This window comes from Phacochoerus africanus, chromosome 1 (assembly GCF_016906955.1).
Source record: "Phacochoerus africanus isolate WHEZ1 chromosome 1, ROS_Pafr_v1, whole genome shotgun sequence".
Taxonomy (NCBI): domain Eukaryota; kingdom Metazoa; phylum Chordata; class Mammalia; order Artiodactyla; family Suidae; genus Phacochoerus; species Phacochoerus africanus.
In genome coordinates, this window is record NC_062544.1 from 176,875,901 (window position 1) to 176,900,526 (window position 24,626).

Genomic DNA, 24,626 nt, shown 5'->3' on the forward strand with positions numbered 1-24,626 from the left:
GGCATCCTAATCCTGACTTGAAATTAAGCAAGGAATTAGGGTTTGGGGAAGTTCTTTAAGAACTTTTAAAGGCACATATTACTTTTTACGGGTTATGTGCTCCATAGCACCATCGGTTGGCATATGACTTGAGAACCTGATTCACAAACTATGAACACTGGGGAAGAGGGTGGGAAATATTTTCTTTCCTTCATATTTGCCAGGGTTGTTTAGTGAGAGATGTTAATAGGTATTCTTGGATAAAAGGGAGAGCATTGTCCTAGGTTTAGAAGAATGTGTTGTAGCCCTCATCATGATAGGTACTTTGGTATCTACCTTAGCATATTAGAGGGACTGAGGAGTGGCTGAAATAAATTAACTTTGTGTAACCAAGTTTTTCAAACTTTTGACCACAGAATACTTTTTGCACAGAATACCTAGTAACAGTCCTTGAAGAAAGTATTCCAAGAGCAGAGTCTGGAGTGTCACACTGACCAACAAAACCCATAGGTCAGGATTCATACCCTTTTCAAAATCCTTATTTACAGCAAGGAAGTATGTTAATTATGGGGAATATCTGTCCAAACACCTGGATTTCACATGAGCCAGTTCTGAGTGCCCCTGGATCTGGATGTGTGTTACAGACACTCATTTAGAAATCTGTGGTGGCAAGTACGAAAGAATATATTTTGAAACTTAGTCACTCTGCTTATGTCTATGGTGTTAGATTTTTATTTTTTCTTAGGAAAATTTTGAAATATACACAAAAATTTTTCCTGTCTTTCATCACGCAGTATTGTGTATTCCTGTGTTGGCTTAGGTAAACTGATGCTTCTGAAAAAAAGGCAGGCTTCAAGAGAAGTTTCTTTTGTTGCTCTGTTATCTGTGTCAGCTTCACCCCAAAACTGACTCTGTGATTGGCTGAAACCAGGTTTGGCTCATCCCATTGTGGGGAGGGCAGGACTATGTTGATTGGTTTAGGCCAGTGATGCTATGGGATGGAATCAGTCTCTACTCTCTGGCCTGGAAATTTTGGTCCTGTTAAGAAAAGACATGTAGGAAATGTGGAAACAACCAGTGGTGATGTCCTTTTATTCCAAATAAGACAAGCATTGAAAATTCTACAGTATTCTATGCTAGATATTTTTAATGTCACATGAGATGTTGTTTAGATATTTCTGTTTTGCAAATGTGCTGATACTAACAGTTCATTTTTTTTCTTGGGTCTTTTTAGAGGACAAGAGTTTTGGGCAGATTTGAATGCCATGAATGTGTATGAAACAACTGAATTTGACCAACTACGAAGGCTGTCCACACCACCCTCTAGCAATATCAACTCTATTTACCACACAGTCTGGAAATTCTTCTGTAGGGACCACTTTGGATGGAGAGAGTATCCTGAGGTAGGTTCTTTTTCCAAAAAGTACATTTAAATTTTTTTGTCTTTCATTGTTCCTTTCCAATGATGACTAAGTAGATAGAACCACAAATCAAAGAGCTTATGGATGTAAAATTGAGTTTTGTTGATATTATTAACACTTTTATCTATAGATTTTTCTAAAAATGTATTTTTCCCCTTAACCCCCTGGAATCCATAAATAAAATACCACTATTATCAGAAAATGCTTTTTCCAATATCTCATACTATAACGACTGAATACTCAGACCCCCTGCCACCTTTGGAGTAATTTTAATGAGTACTGGTGTAATTTTTGGCTATATCTGCCTCTTGGTGATTGAATCATAGGTTAACACTTAGTATTTCAGAAGGCTAGTAGGAAACACTCTTAAGCTCCTGGAAGAAGTACTTGAAAATGTTTATTGAACTGTGGTCCGACAAATCAGTCATTTAAAATTCTATCATATATGCACATGCATCCTTACTCTGAAATGGTAAGAACAGTTCATCAATCACAAAGCAAGGATTTTAAATGATGGTAGTTTACTTTGCCTCTAAGTATAAGAATTCTGAGTCACATTTTAATGCCCTGAAATGGACTTTAAAGCTTAATTTCACGTTCCAAAGATCTGACTTCTTCAATTTGATTAAATTCATCTCTAGCATTACAGAAAGGGAGAACTGATTTACCTACCTTAGGTTTTCTTTTAAGGCAATAGCAAAAGAAAACCTAAGGTTTATTAGTATAAAACACAATATTGAATTAAAATTTCTGACTTGTAAGTAATCACTTCCAATAAGAGGCTCTTTAAAATGTATTCTCAGAATAGTTGGACTGTCCCTGTGTTTTTCCTCTGAGAGGTTTCTTGTATTTGGAATTTAATTGGTTTATTTGAATTGTATACACTACCAACTTTAATCCTCTTCTGAAACTCCCTTAGGAAATATAAACAAAAAAATCCCCAGGACATTGTTAAGGCCTCAAAACAGGATAGACTAGTCCCTCACATGTTTCATAATGTGGAAATCCATGTTCTTTTGAATAGGAAGCATCTTTCTATTCTACGTCTTTAAAAAAATAAATAAAATTCCTACATATAGCAGGAAATAATTTGGACTCACTGTACTTTATTGAAACTCTTCTGATGTTATCAGCAAGGTGAACTGTTTTTACTATTAATATTTTTCATATTTTATAGTGACTGTTTACTGTTTATTGCTTTTTTAACTGGCTTTTTTCCCCTCTACCTTCTATTTTCTACTTCAGTCTGTTATTCGATTGATTGAAGAAGCCAACTCTCGGGGTCTAAAAGAGGTCCGATTCATGATGTGGAACAACCACTATATTCTTCACAACTCATTCTTTAGGAGAGAAATAAAAAGGAGACCCCTCTTCCGCTCCTGTTTTATACTGCTTCCATATTTACAGTAAGTGTCCAGCAGAAAGTCTCGTCTTTATATCCATTTTATGTAAAGGAACAACTAAATGCCAAAGAGAAAAAGGCTTTAAAAGACTAACATAATAATACTTCTAAAATGTGAAATTCTTATTTTTTCTTTAGATTTAATTCTTCAAAAAATAGAGTTCATATAAGCTATAATTAAGCTACAACACTAAAAGAGTGAGTAGCCTTTTAAGTTTGGCTTTTTTTTTTTTTTTTTTGGCTGTGCCCATGGCACGTGGAAGTTCCTGGGTCAGATATCAGCCTGTGCCATGGCAGTTAGAACTGGCAGATCCTTAACCCACTGAATTACCAGGGAACTCCCTCTTGGATGTTTTGAACTGAAAAGCAGAGTTAACATTTTTCCATAAGGCAGAGTTTGCATTTACCTCCTTCATGGAAAAATGAGGTAACCCTTCCACATTATGGGACTATTTCCCAGCCCAGGTAAACTGCCTTCGCAAATGGAGACAGTTGTTCAAAGTGGTGTTCTCCATTCTTCTTCCCTGAGTGAATTTGCATGAGAAGAGTTCACCTTCTCAAATAATTTGCATTCTCATTTGCTCAGTAAGGCCCATCTTCCTATAATACTCACTAAAATCACCTGTCATACTTTAGATTGAGACGGAACTTATCCTTTTGAATTATAGGTGAGCTCTCCTTCCATTTTCCCAAGTGCCATTTTCCTTTTCCCTCTCTAGAGAGCCCACTGGTTCACCTCATAGATGCTAGAAAGTGGGACATTTCCATTAGCATGGCCATCTTTGAAAGTTAGTATCTCTAGGAAAATCACTATGTAGTCTAGTCAGATAGACCATATTTAGAGCTTGATTCATAAAATGCTACTAGGTTTACTTGGTTTTCAGAACTAGGGAGGTCTAGGGTAATATTGCCTGGTCTCTTCTGCTGATCTTTGAGGTCAAAATGCTTTTTTAAATATTCTTAGTAGTAGTTTTTTAATTTCCAGTCCAAACTGTGTTTTACCCAGATCTTTATGATGGAATGTTAATAATTCTAATTCTGAGATTGCAAACCTTAACAAAATATGAACAAAAATCCCAGAAATGCTCTGTATCCAAAAATAATGTGTTGATAAGGCCAATTATAAAAATACGTATTGGTTTGATTAAATGCATGCTTTCTTCCTAAAGTGTGAAAAATTTTAGGGTTTTTTTTTATAGTTTTTTTTTTTTTAATTAGAAACTAATAAAAATGTTGTTCTGTGATTTCACTAGCACAGCTGGAGATAGTGTTGGTGTCCAGTAGTCAGGAACATACTGTCCTCCTAGTGAGACAGTAGAATGCATTAGTGAGAGCGGCAGCTGAGTGCACGCTGAGCCAGCCAGGCGAGATGCAGCTTCTGTGCAAGGGAAGAATGTGCATCTGGGTGCTATGTTATTGGGGTAGTTTTACACAACGGTGAAAAATTGATTTGTTTCCATCCTAAGACAAGTAACTTTGGAAAACACTCTTCCCCCACCTTTTTAAAAAATTTAGGCTCTTGTTTTGTACAAGTATGAGCTATAAAAATAATGTAAGCTGTAGTAGAATTAATGCCACAAATAGATCCTGACTATTTATATAAGCTTACAAGCAAAGAAAGTAAGTCATTCTATCCTTTAAAAAAAAAAAAATCCTATTTTAGTCTTCTTGTCTGGAACAGCAATAATCAAGTATAAAGTAAGAGCTTAGCAAATTGGAGATATTATGTACACATTTCGGTGGGAAAAGAGCAGAGCAGCAGCCAGGTCACCAGGGTGGAATGGATAAAAGCAGCTCTTCAGTTCCTGTGTGCCCTAGAATCTGGGGCTTAGGGTGCCCTAGAGGGGAGAAGGAGGAGGAGCACTAGTTCCAAAAAGCAGATTTCAGAGGTAGATTTCTAAAGCGACCATGACCTTAGCCAGGAAGAAAGTTTTGTTTTCAAGTGTTAGTAAATGCAAAGGGTCAAGAAAAACATAGGTGTCAAAAAGGCCACACTTATCAGGGAATCAGATTTGCCTAAGAATTAGGAATGCTAGAGGTTGGGGTTGGGGGGGTAGAGAGCAGGGGATTCTGGCCTAAGTCATGAATTGCCTGCAAACTCTTTTTAAATGAGGGTTTCCCCACTGCAATTTTTCCTCTCCAGTTTTATGGAGATATAATTGACATAAAACACAGTGTAAGTTTAAGGTGAACAGCATAATGACTTAACGTGTATATATTGTAAAACGATTACCAGAACCAAAGTTTAGCTAATATTCTTCATAGTGAAAAAAAAATTTTTTTCCCATGCTCTTGCTGATTTTTAATAGGGGTGATAAAAAGGATCTTATTCTTCAGTATTAGGCTGCTTTAGCTGAGGCTGCATAAGCAAACGCTTGTCAGGTTTAGCAGTTTGGAAGAGGACATCTGTCCTGTGCAGTCACCTCATGGTCATGAGAAAGTCTGGGAGGATTTCTTTAACTCCTCCCTAAAAAGGATAAAATGAATTTTACTTCATTGACGTTAGGTTAGGAAACAACTTTCAGAATGGCCAGGAGCGGGAAGGAGAATGATACACGGTGACCTTGGATTTTGCAGATTCATTCTTCAGCGATACTTGAGTACAAGCTCCATAGCCTTTGACTTTGCCTCTCTAAAGAAGGCTGGGACAGCACGTGAAGCTCACAATATGTCATTGGAATACCCATGAGCTGAAGACAGACTCAGCATTCTCGGAAAATGAAGCCACATTTGTAACCATGCTTAGAATATGTATTTTTAACCCCAGGCAACCAGAGTGTAGAGGTTTATCAGACAGATGTCTACATGCGTTTTTATGTTTTAGCCCAATTAGGATGTTTGGCATATTAAAAGTAAACATCGATGGGTAGGAATGGTAGCAGAAAGAAAAGGAGCAGCGTTTCTTCTATCGTCAGTGCCAGATTTTCAGTACGGCTGTGACAGCCTAAAACCTATTTTGGACAAGGTGGTTGGGAGAATTTTATCTCCTTCCTTCAATACCTAATAACACAGGAAAACCTGGTGGGCTAGGACTTACTACTGTCTTTGCAGAGTAGGGATAGAGGGAATAGCTAAAAATAAGGAGCTTTCCGTAGCCTGTTTCCTGCCATTCTTCCAAACAGTGATGGCTTTTTAAGGTGTTAGAAACCTTTCAGAATCTGATTAAAACAGTAGAGCCTCGCTTCAGGAAAAAGAAAAAAAAAAAAAGTACTGGTGAAGGAAAGAGGGTTCTGGAGGAGTCTGTCAGGCCTTTGTGCAAATGCTCTGGAAGATAAGAACTGTTGTGCCAGTACCCCTTTAGATCTGCTCCTGAACTTAAAAGCATCTGGGGATTCTGCAAGCCCTGGATCCACCCAGAACTGTCTCACAAATGGGCTTTGAGGCACAATAAGTCAGATCCACAGCTGCTTGAAGGTGGTGGGAGGCAGAGAAGGTACCTCTGTCTCTAGAGCTTTTGCTTCTTATAAAGCCATCTCTGAAAAGTCAGAAGACAGTGAGGCAGTGGTAGGGAGAGTCAGGCAGACCTGAGTTGCAATCCTGGTATCCATCCATCACTTTGTTAGAAAAAGAAAATATATGTACATATGAACTGTGAAGTATATGGAAATGCAGAGTATGTGCTCACAAACTAGATACACCTGGGTTCAGATCCTGTCTCTGTTCTTTGCTAGCTATGCTGGCAGTTTTGGTTTTTTTTTTTTTTTTTTTTTTTTTCAGTGGAAAAGTGGGAATAACCACACCATCTTGCAGGGTAGTTGGAACAAGAAGTGATACTGTGTGTGAAATGCCTGGTCTGTAGTATGTGCTTAGTATAATAATGTGACTATAATGAGAGAGCTGAGGGTAAGATATCCTCTTGGAGATTAGATGCATGTTCAACCACAGTTGTAACCTCTGTGTCACAAAGCTCTTTTGAAAATTTCGGTTTCCTAATCCATTTGGCAGATGTACAGCTTCCTTGTGACCACTGTATGCTGATGGGTGTTGTAGTGCCCTGGGCCTGAATCTGGGTCTCAGGGTCAGGATTTCCTTTCTCTTTGCTTCTTCCCTTTTGCTCTGTTTTGCAAATAGCCAAGAAGTATGATTTAAATCATTAAATCAGGCAAGAGTAAGAACTATCAAAGCTGCTCCTTGTCTAAACTCATCCTTCAAAGTAACAGATCTGAATTTTTAAGGTTCAAGGATATTCTGGTACCTTGAGCTTAAAGTCATTAGCTCCATCTTAAGCACATCTAAAGCTGTACACTTTTAATTGTATCGATGGTTTTGTTATCTGGGCTTTGTTATCTGTGATATTTTAAAATGAAAGAAATGCCAAATGTCAGCTTTTAATGCCCGATCCATGATTTGTGTGGTTTTATACAAAACTAGAGCAGAAGGTATTTATTTTTCCTATTTTCTGTCATCTCCCTGTAAGTGCCCTCTTGCCCACTGTGCTCCCCCTTCTGCATAGCCTTTAGTAATTGCGTCTCTACTTAGTACAGCAGAGTTTGCTGAATGCATATAAATTATCATTGCTCCCTTGAAACAGAGCTTAACTATGTAGGCAAAAGAGGAGTCCAGTCTTCAAAAAGTAAAGATATTTATAAATTGGCACTTCCTTGCCTTGCAATAGGGCGTTCCAGAATTTCCTCCACAAGGAGGAGGCCAGGGGGGAAGTTAATAAACACTGCTTGTCCAGAGATCACCTATTAAGATTTTTTAATAGATAGCATTTCCTGTATTGTTTATTTTTTATTATTATATATTATTATTATTTTTTATTTATTTATTTTTTTAAGGGCCACACCAATGCTTGGAAGCTCCCATGCTAGGGGTTGAATTGGAGCTGTAGCTGCCAGCCTTTGCCACAGTCACAGTAGTGCGGGATCCAAGCCACATCTGTGATCTACACCACAGCTCATGGCAATGCCATATCCTTAACTCACTGAGCGAGTCCAGGGGTCAAACCCATTTCCTTATAGATGCTAGACTAGTTGGGTTCTTAACTGGCTGAGCCACCATGGGAACTCCTCCTAAATTTTTTTTAAACAAGCGTTTGAGCTACGCAGATTATATTAGATACTGCTAAAGAGCACAATGTGACATGTACTTACTGCCAAGTGTTTAACATGGATGTTCCTTTTTCTCCCTTCTAGGACACTTGGTGGTGTTCCCACACAGGCTCCTCCACCACTTGAAGCAACATCATCATCACAAATCATCTGCCCAGATGGGGTCACCTCAGCAAACTTTTACCCAGAAACTTGGGTTTATATGCATCCATCTCAGGACTTCATCCAAGTGCCTGTCTCTGCAGAGGACAAAAGTTATCGAATCATTTATAATCTTTTTCATAAGACTGTGCCTGAGTTTAAATATAGAATTTTACAGATATTGAGAGTCCAAAATCAGTTTCTTTGGGAGAAATACAAAAGGTGAGTCAGCAGTCTGAAAAGTCGGAGAGCTTTTTTTTGATGTAGTGAATAACAAATGCAGAACATAATAGTGTAAAGACTTGCATAGAACCTAACGTGATTTTTAAAATATATTAGCTCATATTCTCATAACAGATTTATAAGTAGGAATTACAGTCTGGGAGTTCCTGTCATGGCTCAGTGGTAATGAACCTGACAGTATCCATGAGGATGTGGGTTTGATACCTGGCCTCACTCAGTGGGTTAAGGATCCAGCATTGCCATGAGCTGTGGTGTAGGTTGCAGACACAGTTTGGATCCTGTATGGCTGTGACTTTGGCGTAGGCCAGCAGCCTCAGCTCCTATTCAACCCCTAGCCTGGGAACCTTCATATGCCATGAGTGCGGCTATGAACAAAAAAACCAAAAAAGGGTTTATTACAGTCTACATCTTACAGAGAGGGAACTGAGTCACAGAAAAGTTTGGTAACTTGCCACAGGTCATACTGCTCCTGTGATGCTGGAATTTGAACCCAGGCAGTCTTGCATCAGAGGCCTTGTTCTTTTTAATCCAGTTACTGTGTCACCTCTCAGGTCAGCAACAAATTAATGTAGTTCAAAAGGGATCCATGGAGGTTTGAGGAAACACAGAATTAAGAGGCTCTCGGGTTGGTGGAATTAGACAAGGCAGGCATCCTAAGGAGGTAAATGAGAGAACTAGATTTGAAATGGAAGAGGACGCAAGTGAAGGAACAGTTAGTGGAGACAAAAAAAGGAGGAAAGGATTTTCTTGTCTGTGGTGGAAAAGATAAACTTTCAGTGTGATCTTTGATGGCATTTTGCCCTTGATCAGTAGTTTAACATTTCCTCCCCATTGAAACCCTCAAGAGAAGTTTATGACCATATCATGCCTGCTAAACTGATTTATACCTTCCTTTTTCTGAATTCCCTGTCCACTCTTTGCATTAGGAAAAAGGAATATATGAACAGAAAAATGTTTGGCCATGACAGAATAATAAATGAGAGACATTTATTTCATGGAACATCCCAGGATGTGGTAGATGGCATCTGCAAGCACAACTTTGACCCTCGAGTCTGTGGAAAGCATGCTACAATGTTTGGACAAGGCAGTTATTTTGCAAAGAAGGCAAGCTACTCTCATAACTTTTCTAAGAAGTCCTCCAAAGGAGTCCATTTCATGTTTCTGGCTAAAGTGCTAACTGGCAGATACACGATGGGCAGTCATGGCATGAGAAGGCCCCCTCCCGTCAATCCTGGCAGTGTCACCAGTGACCTGTATGACTCTTGTGTGGATAATTTCTTTGAGCCTCAAATTTTTGTCATTTTTAATGATGATCAGAGTTACCCTTATTTTGTTATCCAATATGAAGAAGTCAGTAACACTGTTTCCATTTGAAAAACCTTGGTACTGCTAAATTATTTATATGAACTCAATCCAGCATTTGTAGCAGGTTTTGGATGGGTGGGACAGCGTGGGAGACAGCATTGGACATTATTAGGGCACTTTTAAGACCCATTTTTTTTAAGTGCTAGAAAGTGAAAAAAAAATTTTTAAAGAAAAACACAGGTTTTAAAATGACCACTTATTATTATTCTTTAATTATTTACTAATTGTTGTTAGTGTACTCAGTGTGGAAAAGACTACAGATTGCATACTCTTTTCATTCACACTTGTACATATAGGCAGCAATGTTATTAGAAGCATTTTTTAGAAGAGAAACTGAACAACCTAACTCATGAAATGTGACTAAGCCTGGTAGAAGTTTGGCCAAATAAAATGCAGGCTGTGAGCAAAGTGAGGATTCTATTTACAAAGATAAACCTGCCTGGAACTAGTACTACCATACTTACCCCCCATCCGAAGCATCACTGCTGTGGTATAAAAGTTTCTGAAATTCTGGTGGGTGGAGAGAAATTTCTGTTTCTGTCAGTAGGACTGAGCTGTATCACCCAACCAGAGAGCATCAGTGACTTTAACTGTTCTGCAGAGTTTGCCTAAGAACTCAGAGTTCTGTTTAGAAGTATTGAGAAAAAAGGAACCATTTGAAAACTTTTTGTCACCAGCAAAAGTTTTCATTAACTAGTTATATGAAATGTGACTCTCATGCTGTTAAACTTCAGCCTTGGAAAACTAGGTCTCTCATTATCATCTACCCCAGTTGGAAGGACTTTGGGCACCTCATTTAGTTCAGGCCAGTCTTGAGAATTAGAAGTATTACTATAATTTAGGGTTCCAGACCTAGGCTCTGACTGAAGGTTTTAGAGAAGTACATCTGTAACTGAATTAGTAAACCCCCCAAAAGGTATTTGTTGCATGGGAATATTGTGAAAGCTGGCTACCCCATCCCCACCGCCTGCTTTGTCAGATGCAGCTGGGTTCCCTGGCCAACCCTGTATCTTACACTACTTCTGAGAAACACAAACTTGGACATGGTGCCACTGGCCCAGTTAGAGCAGTGTTAGGTGAAGGTGCTGAGGCAGCAGCTCAGAGAGCAGCTAGGTGTGCTTCACCTGGAGCAAAAGCAAACACACCTGGATTTATGAAAGTGGAAGTGGTCGTTTACAAAAACAGCTCTCCCAGTAGGTCTGCAGTTGTTTCATTTACACACAACTCTTCAGGAACCTCTCTGCTGTTTAAAGCAAGATATCTCTAGCCTGCTGTCAGTGACTCGGCCTGTTAAAGCACTTACCAGGGCTTCCACACAATTATTTATTTTGCCCTAGTTGATCTTGTTGTTTGCTGCCATTGGCATAAAACAGCCAACTGTGGCTGGTCCAGTTGTTCTTTTGTTCAATTATAACTTGTAAACCAGTGATACCCAATCTTTTTCAAGTTAAGACACCTTACCATTGCTTATTTGATTTTTTTCTTTTTTTCTCCCTAAAGGAAAAAAAAAGCTTTATGACATATTTATTTTTTTAATAAAACTAAGCAAAAATAAAAGTTCTGGTAATTCTTTAAAACTTTTTGTTGTTTTGGTTCCATTTAAGACAACTGAATTCAATGCATAGTGGACAATCCATAAATGCTGGTTGGTTGGTTGAATAAATGTATGACTGAATGACTGAGTGAACAGACCTAACCAGAAAGTGCTGCCTAAAACTCTTGGCTCTGAGAATCAGCAGAAAATACATTATCTAGCCGTCAACTAAGTCACAAGAGAATGGTCAATATTTTATTGTGCAGGTATGTGTTTGAGGGAAAAGGACAAGCTTTATATCAGCAAACTATAGTAAAAAAAATAAAATATATGACCAGATTGTCCCCTTAAAAAGTGCCAAAGGAAATATAAAAAGGAATTGTAGAAATCAGGTCCACTCTCAAGCATTGTGGCTTTCAGTTAACCTAGAGTGACCTGACTGGTTAACATGAGCTTCTCTGAGAGTTACTTTCTCCCCAGTGTAATGATTTTTAAATTCATGTGTAGTATGATGTTCTAAGCAAGAACTATGGAGTCAGACTAAATTTTGTGATGGTTTCATAAAACGTACTGAAAGGCATTCAGTAAAGTCTATCTCCCTATCGGCACAGCTGTAATTTACAGTTTCAGAAAGCTGGAACTTACTCTTAAACTATGGTTAAGATTTCCAGAGGGAGTCTGCAAACGCCCCAAGATGTTCCAGTGTCATAAAATTCTATAGACAGGAAGGTTTATGTGTGCAAAGTTTATAAATATTGGACCCTTTGTAGTTATAAATTCTAAAGCCCAACTCCACCTTTTGCTATAAACCTCTTTTAGCAAGTGATTATTTAACATAAAAATAATCATTAGGAGAGTTCCCGCTCTGGGATAATGGGACCTGTGGTGTTTCTGGAGTGCTGGGATGCAAGTTTGATCCTGGGCCCGGCACAGTGGGTTAAGAATGCCGAGTTGCCATACCTGTAGCACTGCTACTTGGCCTGGAAACCATATATGCCGCAGGGCAGCCAAAATAAAATGCCTTTGGGCCTGGGAGTCCCCATCGTGGCTCAGCAGTTAACGATCCTGACTAGGATCCATGAAAATGCAGATTCAAGCCCTAGCCTCATTCAGTGGGTCAAGGATCTGGTGTTGCCATGAGCTGTGGCTTAGGTCACAGACGTAGCTCAGATCTGACGTGGCTGTTGCTGTGGTATAGGCCAGTGGGTACAGCTCTGATTTGACTCCTAACCTGGTAATCTCCATGTGGCACAGGTGCAGGCCTAAAAAGGAAAAAAAAAAAAAAAGAATCATTTGGGCCTGAAATAAACTGTTCTTTAAAGAGGAATTTTTATTATACTAGATCTGAAAATGACTTTAAAAAAAGAATATATTCAATACTCAAACAGTCCCATATGGTCAGTTTAAATTAGAGGGTTTTTCCTTTAAGGGAAGGCAAGGTGGTTTTGTGTGGTTTTCTCATCTTTGAAATACTTCTTTTTGAGAGACTACAAATGATAAGAATGTGCCAACTTTGAGACTCTACAGTGCAGATTTTTTTGGGGAGCAAGAGTTATGCAAAGCAATATTTTATTTACAAATTAAAAGCCAAGACTATTTCCCTTAGAAATGATAGCATTGGGTTTTAAAACAGACCCATCTAGTTCATCGATTTAGGTACTCTTATTGTAGGCAAGTTAAAGAAATGAAACAGTAGTTTTCCTTAGCTCACTAACCTAATTCATAGGAACACAAAAAGAAAAAGATTCTATCAACAAAAAGATGCTATCAAGTTTTAGCAACATTATTAGTTGGTCTTATTTTATTGCTTTATTCGCCTCAGCATATTTTGGGGGATGAGTAATTCCTGAATAGAACTCTCAGATGGCAGCTCTTTTAAGCCTTTAACCTTATGTGAATGGAAGGTTTCTGTGTTAGAAATATTTCATGAGCACTGCTAAATTCTCCAGATCAGAGCAGGTACCCTCTTTGATGATGTCAGAATTTCATGGACTTAATTGTTCTCAAGTACCTAATGATTAAAAATGAAAAATGGGAGTTCCCATCATGGCTCAGTGGAAATGAATCTGACTAGTATCCATGAGGATGCAGGTTTTATCCCTGGCCTTGCTCAGTGGGTTAAGGATCAGGCATTGCTGCAGCTGTGGTGTAGGCTGGCAGCTACAGCTCCAGTTCAACTCCTAGCCTGGGAACTGCCATGTGCTGCAGGTATGGCCCTAAAAAGAAAAAAAAAAAAAATTAAAATTAAAATGGCCAGCAGCTTCTATGAATTCAATGATCTTTTAAAGTAAATTTGTGTTAACATCACAACCATATCTATTTGATAACTGTATTTGATATGTAGGATATAGTCTACAACAGCATTTAGTCCTTAGATGAACTAATGGGCTCCTTCCAATAACCCTATATGCTGCTGAAGTTTACAGCCTGTATGCTGGAAGCCACTGGGCTAGACTTTCTATATTCAAATTTTATAACTATGTATATCTACTTAATTATATCAAATCCTAAAATAGTCTTAATCAAATCAGTTAAGAGGCCGAACCCACTGAGCCTCTAACCTTTCTAAAATAGCAAGGTTTGGGTATCAGATTGTCATTTGTCGGGCCTCCTGTTTATGTGTATCACCTGCACTTCAAAGTGCACATTAAGGACTGTATCTGACAGATCTGAGTGGCGAGAGTGCACTTAACATGCTATTCAACTACATGATAATTCACATATGAATTTCTTCATATCCAATTCAGATACAAAGTTCTTGGTTTTTTGGTTGTTTTGTTTTAGCCACATCTGTGGCATGGCATATGGAAGTTCCTGGGCCAGGGATTGAATCTGAGCTGCAGCAACATTGGATCCTTAACCTACTGCACTGGTCCAGGGATCAAATCCACACCTCCACAGCAACCTAAGCTGCTGCAGTCAGATTCATAACCCACTGTGCCACAGTGAAATCTCTGTGAATATGAAGTTCTTGTGCAACCATCAGTTTATAAATTTTTTGAGCAGTTGTGATGGATTTGGGGCATCAACCCACACATTCCTAACAAAGATCCTACTTGAAAGTTTGTATTTCATAATATCTTGGTCAAGGGTTTAAATCAGAATTTCTAAGCTGAGTGCAATGAACTGTTCACTTAGGAGTAGTAACCATAAATGTAATTAGCATTACTCTCAATGATCTAAGCCAACTGAACCCAGTAACTGCAAGTTTTAGTTCCAACCACTCATACACATAGCTGAATTTCTTCTAAATGTAAATGTCTACCCCATGACTACACTTTCTAAAAATGCAAGTTTGTAGTCTTATAGTTAACTTGTAGTCATATATAAGTCAGTGTTAGATAGTGGGAATGCAGATTTTGTGAATCATTGTTACTCAATTTTGCAATGAATTGCTCTCATCAGAGAGCAGTGGCTTAGTCACAAGCCTGTCTGAGAAAGATACACAATCTTATTATGTGGCTTGTGGACTATTTGAGATAAAGAATGTAAAGCAGTGCAGTACCCGGCTCATGGCAGAAAATCACATTTTAGCCAGGGGTAGTAAGAATGGGAGTAGTAGTATGGTAGGCTGAATAACAGACCCCAAATCATCCAAGTCCTACTCCCAGGAACCTGTGAATGTGTTACCTTATATGGCAAACAAGGCTTGAGGTGTGATTAGATTAAGGGTTTTGAGATGGGATGATTCTGGATTATTCTAGGAGACCCAATATAATCATAAATGTTCTTAGAAGAGTGAGGTGGGGGGTCAGAAAGAGGTTGGAAGGTGCTATGCTGTTGACGTTGAAGATGGGGGATGAAATTAATGAGCTGAGAAAGGCAGGTGACCTCTAGGAGCTAGAAAAGTAAGGAACTCTGGAGCTTCCAGAAGGACCACAGCCCTGTTGACACCTTGATTTTAGGACTTCTGACTACCAGAAGTGTAAAATAATAAATTGGTGGTGTTTTAAGCTGCTGAGTCTGTGGTAATTTTTAACAGAAGCCATAGGAAGCTAATAAAAGTAGTAAATACAATAGATATTATACTGAAGATCATCAGGAAGCTCATCTAAAGCAATCATTTAAAAAGAGCACTATAAATATAAAAAATTCCCATGCTTGTTGCAAATTTTTAAAGGCTAAGTGAAATTCCAACAGAGACTAGTTGCGGCTTCCCAAAAATGGTATACATGCATCCCAAAGACAAGCCTCACTTCAGGAAGTATGTTCTTGAAGTACTTCTAAGGAGTATTTAAATACAATAAAAATGAGCATTGTAGTTGGTCAGATAGCCCAGTCTTCATGAAAGACAGGGAGAGAAAGCAAAAGAAATGGTATAAAAGATGTAGGGATGGAGACAAGATTAAGATCATGGCGTAGAAGGACTAGCGCTCACCTTCTTTCAAAAAAGCAACAAAATTACAACCAACTGCTGAACAATCTTCAACAAGACAGACTGGAAACTATCAACAAAGATATACTACTCCAGAAAACAAAGAGGAGGCCACATCAAGATGGTAGAAAGGGCGATTATGTGATATAAGCAACCCCATACCTGCTGGGTGGGTGGCCCACAAACTGGAAAGTAACTATATTGCAGAGGCCCACCCATGGGAGTGAGAGTTCTGAGCCTCACATCAGGTTCCCATGCCTGGGTATCTGGCATTGTGAGGAGGAGCTGCCAGAGAATTTAGCATTGAGGGCCAGTAGGACTTGTGCAGGAGCTCTACTCCTGAAAAGCTCACACAGGCTTTCATGTGCACTGGGTCCCAGGGCAAAGCAGAGAGACTCCATAGGAAACTGGATCAGACCTGCCTGCAGTTCTTGGAGGATCTGGGAAAGCAGGGGGTGACTGTATCTCGTTGTGGAGAAGAACACTGGAGGCAAAGGTCTCAGGAATGATCAGCAGTGTGAACTTGTCTAGAGGTAGCCATTTCAGAAAATTTGGCCCCACTCATCAGGGCTGAGAAGCCCCAAGCCAAACAATAAACCAATTGGGAGCACATCCACACCCATCACCAAACAGGCTCCCTAAAGTCCCCCAGGCACACAGCCACATTTAATCACAATCAGAGACAAAGCCCCACCCACCAGAGGAATAAGAGTAAGCTCCACCCACCAGTGGGCAGACACCTGTCCCTCCCATCAGGAAGCCTGCAGCAAGCCCCCATACCAACTTCAGCCACAAGGAGGGCAGACATTAGAAGCAAGAGAGGCTACAACCCTATTCTCTGCCAAAAGGAGACCATACCAAAAATCTATACCAAAGTAAAAGGCAGAGAATCATGACTCAGATAAAGGAAAAAGAAAACCCCAGAAAAACAGCTAACATTAAAGGAACTTCTTTAGGTGGAAAATCAAAGGCCAAAACTAAGAAACAAAAATATTACAAACAACAAGGCTCACCAGTAAAGGCATACATATAGTAAAGGTAGGAAAACATCCACACACAAATATGCTACCAAAACCAGAAATCATGAGAAGAGGGTACAAATGCAGGACACTGGAGATGCAATTAAGAGACCAACAACTTAAAACAATTGTGTGTGTGTGTGTGTGTGTGTGTGTGTGTGTGTGTGTGTGTGTGTGTGTGTACTCCTATATCAAAACTTCATGGTAACTTGCAAACCAAAAATCTGCCATACACAAATAACAAAAGCAATCCAAACACAACACTAAAGATAGTCATCAAAGCACAAAAGAAGAAAATAAGAAGGGAAGAAAAAAGACCAAGAAAAACAAATCCAAAACAATAAAATGGCAATAAGAACATACACATTAATAATTACCTCAAATGTAAGTGGACTAAATGCCCCAACCCAAAGACACAGACTGGCTGAATGGATACAAAAACAAGACCCATATATATGCTGTCTTCAAGCGACCCACTTCAATTATAGGGACACATACAAATTAAAAGTGAGAAGATGGAAGAAAATCTTCCTTGCAAATGGAAATCAAAAGAAATTTGGAACATCAATACTTATATCAGACAAAATAGACCCTAAAATAAAGAATATTACAGGAGTTCCAGTCATGGCTCAGTGGTTAACAAAGCCAACTAGGAACCATGAGTTTGCGGGTTCAATCCCTGGCATTGCTCAGTGGGTTAAGGATCCGGCATTGCTGTGAGCTATGATGTAGGTCACAGATGCAGCTCGGATCCCACGTTGCTGTGGTTGTGGTGTAGGCTGGCGGCAACAGCTCCGATTAGACCCGTAGCCTGGGAACCTCCATATGCCATGGGTGTGGCCCTAGAAAATACAAAAAAAAAAAAAAAGAATATTACAAGAGATAAAGAAGGACATTACATAATGATTGAAATATCAATCCCAGAAGAATATATAACAATTGTAAATATCTATGTACCCAACATAGGATCTCCTCAATCTATAAAGCAACTGCTAACAACCTTAAAAGGAGAAACTGACAATAATGCAATAATAGCAGGGGACTTTAACACCCCACTTACAGCAATGGACAGATCATCCAGACATAAAATCACCAGGAAACACAGGCCTTAAATGATGCATTAGACCAGATGGACTTAATAGATATTTATAGAACTTTCCAACCAAAAGCAGCAGATTACACATTCTTCTCACAGAACATTCTCTAGGAAAGATCACATTGTGGGCCACAAATCAGGCCTTGGTAAATTTAAGAAAACTGAAATTGTATCAAGCATCTTTTTCAACCATGATGCTATACAACTGGAAATCGACAAGAAAACAAGTGCAAAAAAAAAACCAGAAACAAGTGTAGACTAAACAACAGGCTACTCAACAGCTAATGGATCACTGAAGAAATCAAAGAGGAATTTTAAAAATACCTGGAAGCAAATACCTAGATAATAAAGACACAACTATACAGAACATATGGGATGCAGCAGAAGCAGTTCTAAGAGGGAAGTTTATAGTAATACAAGTCTACCTTGGGAAACACGAAAAAGCTAAAATAAACAACCTAATTTTACACCTAAAGCAACTAGAGAAAAAAGATCAGTCAAAACCCAAAGTGAGCAGAAGGAAAGAAATCATAAAGATCAGAGCAGAAATAAATGCAATAGAAACAAAGAAAACCGTAGAAAAGATCAATGAAACTAAAAAAGCTGGTTCTTTAAAAAGATCAACAAAATTGATAAGTCCTTAGCAGACTTATCAAGAAAAAGAGAGGACTCAAATCAATACAAATAGAAATGAAAAAGGAGAAGTTACAACAGACATCACAGAAATACAAAAGGGCCATCAGAGACTACTATAAGCAACTGTATGCCAATAAAATGGACAACCTAGAAGAAACGGACAAATTCTTAGAAAAGTATAAACTTCCAAGACTAAACTGAGATGAAATAGAAAAGATGAATGGACCAATCACAAGTACTGAAATTGAAACTGCGATTAAAAAACGTCCAACAAACAAAAGTCCAGGACTAGATGGCTTCATAGGCAAATTCTATTAAAAATTTAGATAAGAGTAAATATCTATCCTAAAACTGTTCCAAAAAATTGCAGAGGAAGGAACACTCCCAAACTCATTCTATGAGGCCACCATCACCCTGATACCAAAAGACGAGATAAAGATACCACAAAAAAAAAGAAAGAAAGAAAATTATAGGCCAATATCATTGAAAAACATAGATGCAAAAATCCTCAGCAAAATACTAGCAAACCAAATCCATCAATACATTAAAAGGATTGTACACCATGATCAAGTGGGATTTATCCCAGGGATGCAAGGATTCTTTGGTATCTGCAAATTGATCAGTGTGATACACCACATTAACAAACAGAAGAATCAAAATCATGTGATCCTCTCAATAGATCCAGAAGAAGCTTTTGACAAAATGCAACACCCATTTCTGATAAAAACCCTCCAGAAAGTGGGCACAGAGGAAACCTACCTCAACATAATAAAGGCCGTCTATGACCACCCCATGGCTAACATCATTCTCAATGATGAAAAGCTGAAAGAATTCCTGTTAAGATCAGGAGCAGACAAGAATGTCTGTTCCCACCACTACTATTCAACATAGTTTTAGAAGTCCTAGCCACCACAATTAGAGAAGAAAAAGAAATAGAGGGAATCCACATTGGAAGGGAAGAAGTAAAACTATTACAGTTTGTGGGTGACATGATACTATACCTAGGAAATACTAAAGACACTACCAGAAAACTGTTAAGAGTTCATCAATGAATTTGGCAGTCACAGGATACAAAATTAATGCACAGAAATCAACTGAATTTCTTTTTTTCTTTTTTTGTCTTTTCTAGGGCTGCACCCTAAGCATATAGAGGTTCCCAGGCTAGGGGTCTAATTAGAGCTGTAGCTGCCAGCCTATACCACAGCCACAGTAACGCCATATCTGAGCCACGTCTGTGACCTACACCTCAGCTCATGGCAATGCTGGATCCTTAACCCACTGAGCAAGGCCAGGGATCGAACCCACAACCTCATGGTTCCTAGTCGGATTCGTTAACCACTGAGCCACGACGGGAGCTCCTTGACTGCATTTCTATATACTAACAATGAAAGATCAGAAAGGGAAGTTAGGGAAGCCATACCATTTACCATTGCATTGAAAATAATAAAATACCTAGGAATAAACCTACCTAAAGAGTCAAAAGGCCTATACTCTGAAAACCATAAGATGCTGATGAAAGAAATCAAAGATGACACAAACAGATGGAAAGATATACCATGCTCTTGCACTGGAAGAATCAACATTGTCAAAATGACTAGACTACCAAGGCAATCTACAGATTCAATGCAATCCCTATTAACTTACCAAAGGCATTTTTCACAGAACTAGAACAAAATATTTTAAAGTTTGTTTGGAAGCACAAAATACCCAGAATAGCCAAAGCCATTCTGAGAAAGAAAAATGGAGCTGGAGGAATCAAGCTCCCTCACTTCACTCAGACTACACTACAAAGCTACAGTAATCAAAACAATATAGCACAAAACAGAAATATAGATCAGTGGAACAGGATAGGAAGCCCAGAATTAAACTCACACACCTATGATCAATTAATCTATGACAAAGAAGGCAAGAACATACAAAGGAAAAAAGATAGTCCCTTCAAATAAGTGCTGCTGCAAACACTGAACAGCTACATGTAAAAGAATGAAACTAGAACACTCCCTAATACCATACACAAAAATAAACTACAAATGGATTAAAGACCTAGATAGAAGACCAGATACTAAAAAACTCTTAGAGGAAAACATACACTGAACACACTATGACATAAACCACAGCAATTTCTCCTCAGATCCACCTCCTAGGTTAATGAAAATAAAAATAAAAATAAATAAATGGGAACTAATGAAACTTAAAAAAGTTTTTGCACAGCAAATGAAACCCTAAACAAAATGAAAAGACAACCCACAAAATGGGAGAAAATATTTGCAGATGAAATGATTGACAAGGGATTAATCTCCAAAATATATAAACACCTCCTGCAGCTCAGTACCAAACAAACAACTCCATCAAAAAATGGGGCAGAAAATCTAAACAGACAATTCTCCAAAGAAGACATACAGATGGCCAAAAACACATGAAAAGATGTTCAACATCATTCATTATTGGAGAAATGCAAATCAAAACCACTGTGAGGTATCACCTTACACCAGCCAGAATGGCCATCATCCAAAAGTCTACAAACAATAAGTGCTGGAGAGGGTGTAGAGAAAAAGGAACCCTATTACACTGTTGGTGGGATTGTAAATTGGTGCAACCACTGTGGAAAACAGTATGGAGATTCCTCAGAAAACTCAAAATAGAACTACCATTTGATCCAGCAATCCCACTCCTGGGCATCTATTCAGAGAAAACCATGACCCAAAAAGATACATGTACCCCAATGCTCATTGCAGTGCTATATACAATAGTCAAGACATGGAAGTTACCTAAATGTCCATCAACAGAAGTGAGGATAATGAAGATATGGTAATATACACAATGGAATACTACTCAGCCATGAAAAAGAATGACATAATGCCATTTGCAGCAACATGGATGGGCCTAGAAATTATGCTAAGTGATGTTAGTAAGTGAGACGCAAATGTCACATGCTATTTCGTACATGTTGAATCTAAAAAAAAATACTATGATCTTATTCACTGAACAGAAACTCATTCACAGACTTTGAAAAACCTATGGTTACCAAAGGAGACAGTTTTGGAGGAAGGGATGGGCTGGGGTTTGGGATGGAAATGTTGTAAAACTGGGTTGTGATGATGGTTGTACAACCATAAATATAATAAAATTCACTGAGTTTAGGAGTTCCTGTTGTGGCTCAGTGGTTAACAAATCCTATTAGGAACCATGAGGTTGCGGGTTCAATCCCTGGCCTCGCTCAGTAGGTTAAGAATCTGGCGTTGCCATGAGCTGTGGTGTAGGTCACAGATGCGGCTCAGATCCTGCGTTGTTGAGGATCTGGCATAGGCTGGTGGCTACAGCTCCGATTTGACCCCTAGCCTGGGAACCTCCATATGCTGTGGGAGTGGCCCAATAAATGGCAAAAAGACAAAAAGAAAAAAGAAAGAAAAAAAATTCACTGAGTTTAAAAAAAAGATATAGGGATGAAAAATGTTAGCTTCGAGACTGTCTAAAAGTGGGTCTATTTTGAAGGTTTAAGCCTCTTTTGAGTGATCTTTTGTTCTTACAATGGAAAGAGTATACGGCTATTTAGAAAACAATTTTTTTTTTTTTTGGCTGTACTCCCCTGTTCCCCCCACTACCCCTCCACCTGCATGTGGAAGTTCTCAGGCTAGGAACTGAACTCAAGCCACTGCAGTGACAATACCAGATCCTTAACCCACTGCATCACAAGGGAACTTCTAGGAAAGACTTGTTGATGAGATCTTAGATCTCAAAGAATTTCTCCTTCAACGAGTGCTGCTCTAGGGTACAAAGTAGTTTCCTTTAACTCAGTAAGGTACAGATTTCTCTTCCCTTTTTAAGGAATATCAGGAACCCTTGCCTTTTGTAGAGATCTTGTTGAAGTCTCAAACTTCAAGAATCACTCAACTCCTAACCAGCTTCTTATTTTTCCATAATCAGTAACTTCTTAACAGAGGACCTCATTTGGAGCTTTGTTTTGAAGGAAGGGGCATCCACTTAGCTTTGCTTTTCTCTGTTGGACCTTCCTCCCAAGAGTCTTGTGGGGAGGGTCAAGGTAATCAGTTTGTTTTGGTAAAAATACACAAAAGTGTTTTAATGAATTCATTACATTCATTATGATTTATCTCTCATAATAGAAATCCAGAACAGGTTATTCCAATGCTGATTAATTCAAAGGTACACAGTTCCAATTCTTCTGTGTGATTCTCTTGGTTATTACCCCATGATTACAAAATGACTGCTTTGGCTCCTAATACTATATCTCATCTGCAACACTCAAAAGCAGGAAAGGATGATCCTCATCTAGCAACTTTTATTTTTTCTTTCAAGAGTTAGTAAATCTTACAAAAGCATCCTAGTGGGCTGCCATTTTTATCTTTTATCCTGGGTTGCATCCTGGGACAGTGCCTAAACCAATCCCTAAGAAGCAAGGAGGACAGAATCACTGTGAAAGACTTGGACTAACCAGCATTCACTACCGAGGGCAGGGGAGTGATCCATTAAGCAAGTGATCACCCACACCTGAACAAGATTGGGAGTTTTGTTAAGAAAAAGGAAAACAACCATTAGGAAGAAAAACTGACAATTATTTATCGCACAAGGTTAAATCAAGGAATTGTATTAAAGAGCACTCCTTGGGGAAGTTTTCCAATCTATTTCACAAATACCCTAGGTATCCATTTACTTAAAGACCAAATGGTATGGAAGCAAAAACACTGCTTCAGAAACCCTATAAATTGACCTAAAGCTGGTTTTACTACTGTCTAGTCTGCGAAACTTTCAGATTCTAAGTGGAGCTATTTTCAATGTGAAACTTTGGCCTTCCTAATGGACTGACATTAAGAAGGCCTGTGCAGGAGCTCCCATTGTGGTTCAGCGGAAATGAATCTAACATCCATGAGGACACAGATTCAATCTCTGTCCTCGCTCAGTGGGTTAAGGATCCTGTGTTGCCATGAGCCCTATGGTGCAGGTTGCAGATGCGGTTTGGATCTGACGTTGCTGTGGCTGTGGTGTAGGCCAGCAGCTACAGCTCTGATTTTGACCCCTAGCCTGGGAACCTCCATATGCTGCAGGTACAGTGCAAAAAGCAAAAAAAAAAAAAAAAAAAAAAAAAAAAAAAGAGAGAGAGAGAGAAGGCCTGTGCAGCATGGGGGGAAAGAACAAATACTAGCCTCACTATCTCCACGTGGGGTAATTTGAGCAGGTTAGCATCTGCAAGACTCAGTTTCCCTATAATAAATAACCTCATGGGCTTTATAAGGATTAAAGGAGAATTAAGGTAGAACATTTAGCCCAATAATAATGCCAACTTCTTATTACTTGTGTCCAAGGACTCAAAAGAGGCAAAACTGATGATTTATATTTGGGGAGAGGGACGAATCCCTGCAAAATTAAAGCATCCAGTTTCTCTGATTTTAGACTCAAAATCTCCTACTTTCTTTCTTTTTTTTTTTTTTTTTTCGCTTTTGTCTTTTGTCTTTCCTATGGCTGAGCCCGCGGCATATGGCATATGGAGGTTCCCAGGCTAGGGGTCTAATCAGAGCTACAGCTGCCAGCCTACACCACAGCCACAGCAACGCCGGATCGGAGCTGTGTCTGTGACCTACACCACAGCTCATGGCAACACCAGACCCTCACCCACTGAGCAAGGCCACGGATCAAACCTGCAACCTCATAGTTCATAGTCAGATTTGTTAACCACTGAGCCCCGACAGGAACTCCAAAATCTCCTACTTTCTAGCCACAATTTTTAAAAATATAAACTACAAACATTTAAAAACAAATACAGTTGAGTAGACTATAATGAAAACAAAAAGTTAACTGTATCTACCCCATCACTTTTTTTTTTTCTTTTCATCTTTTTAGGGCTGCACCTGTGGCATGTGGAAGTTCCCAGGCTAGAGGTTGAATTGGAGCTGTTGCTGCCAGCCTATGCCACAGCCACAGCAACTCGGGATTCACGCAGTATCTGTGACCTACACTACAGCTCATGGCAATGCCAGATCCTTAACTCACTGAAGAAGGCCAGGGATCAAACCGTGTCCTCATGGATACTAGCTGGTTTTATTACCACTGAGTCATAACAGGAACACCTGCTCCCTACTTCAAATGCCCCAATTTCTAAGATAGAAAGAAAGACCAGGTTAACTCACCTTCCTGCCAGCTCTAAGAAAAGTATTCATTATTTAGAACAAGGGTTGGCAAACTTTCTGTGAAGAGCCTAACGATTAATATTTTAGATTTGGTGAGTCACACAGAACCTCACGGCCACTGAACCCTGCCATTGTAGCACAAAAACAGCCACCAACAATGTGTAAGTGAATAAGAATGGCTGTGTGCCAATTAAACCTCGCTGCTAGCCTGCCGCCAACTG

At 39.0% G+C, this 24,626-nt stretch overlaps 1 protein-coding gene across 3 annotated transcripts in view; it reads left to right on the top strand.

Annotated features, from left to right (window-relative positions):
• The window catches only part of TIPARP (TCDD inducible poly(ADP-ribose) polymerase), a 28,484-nt gene extending 17,307 nt beyond the window's left edge, over nt 1-11,177 (top strand). The window contains exons 3-6 of one of the 3 annotated variants that reach the window (XM_047785371.1): nt 1,214-1,382; nt 2,646-2,806; nt 7,941-8,219; nt 9,167-11,177. In XM_047785371.1, coding sequence (XP_047641327.1) covers nt 1,214-1,382; nt 2,646-2,806; nt 7,941-8,219; nt 9,167-9,614 — 1,057 coding nt within the window. In that variant the 3' untranslated portion in view covers nt 9,615-11,177. The remainder of the gene's footprint in view (nt 1-1,213; nt 1,383-2,645; nt 2,807-7,940; nt 8,220-9,166) is intronic. The other 2 variants (XM_047785377.1, XM_047785382.1) reach the window with 2 other exon arrangements.
• Nucleotides 11,178-24,626: the final 13,449 nt, after the last annotated feature.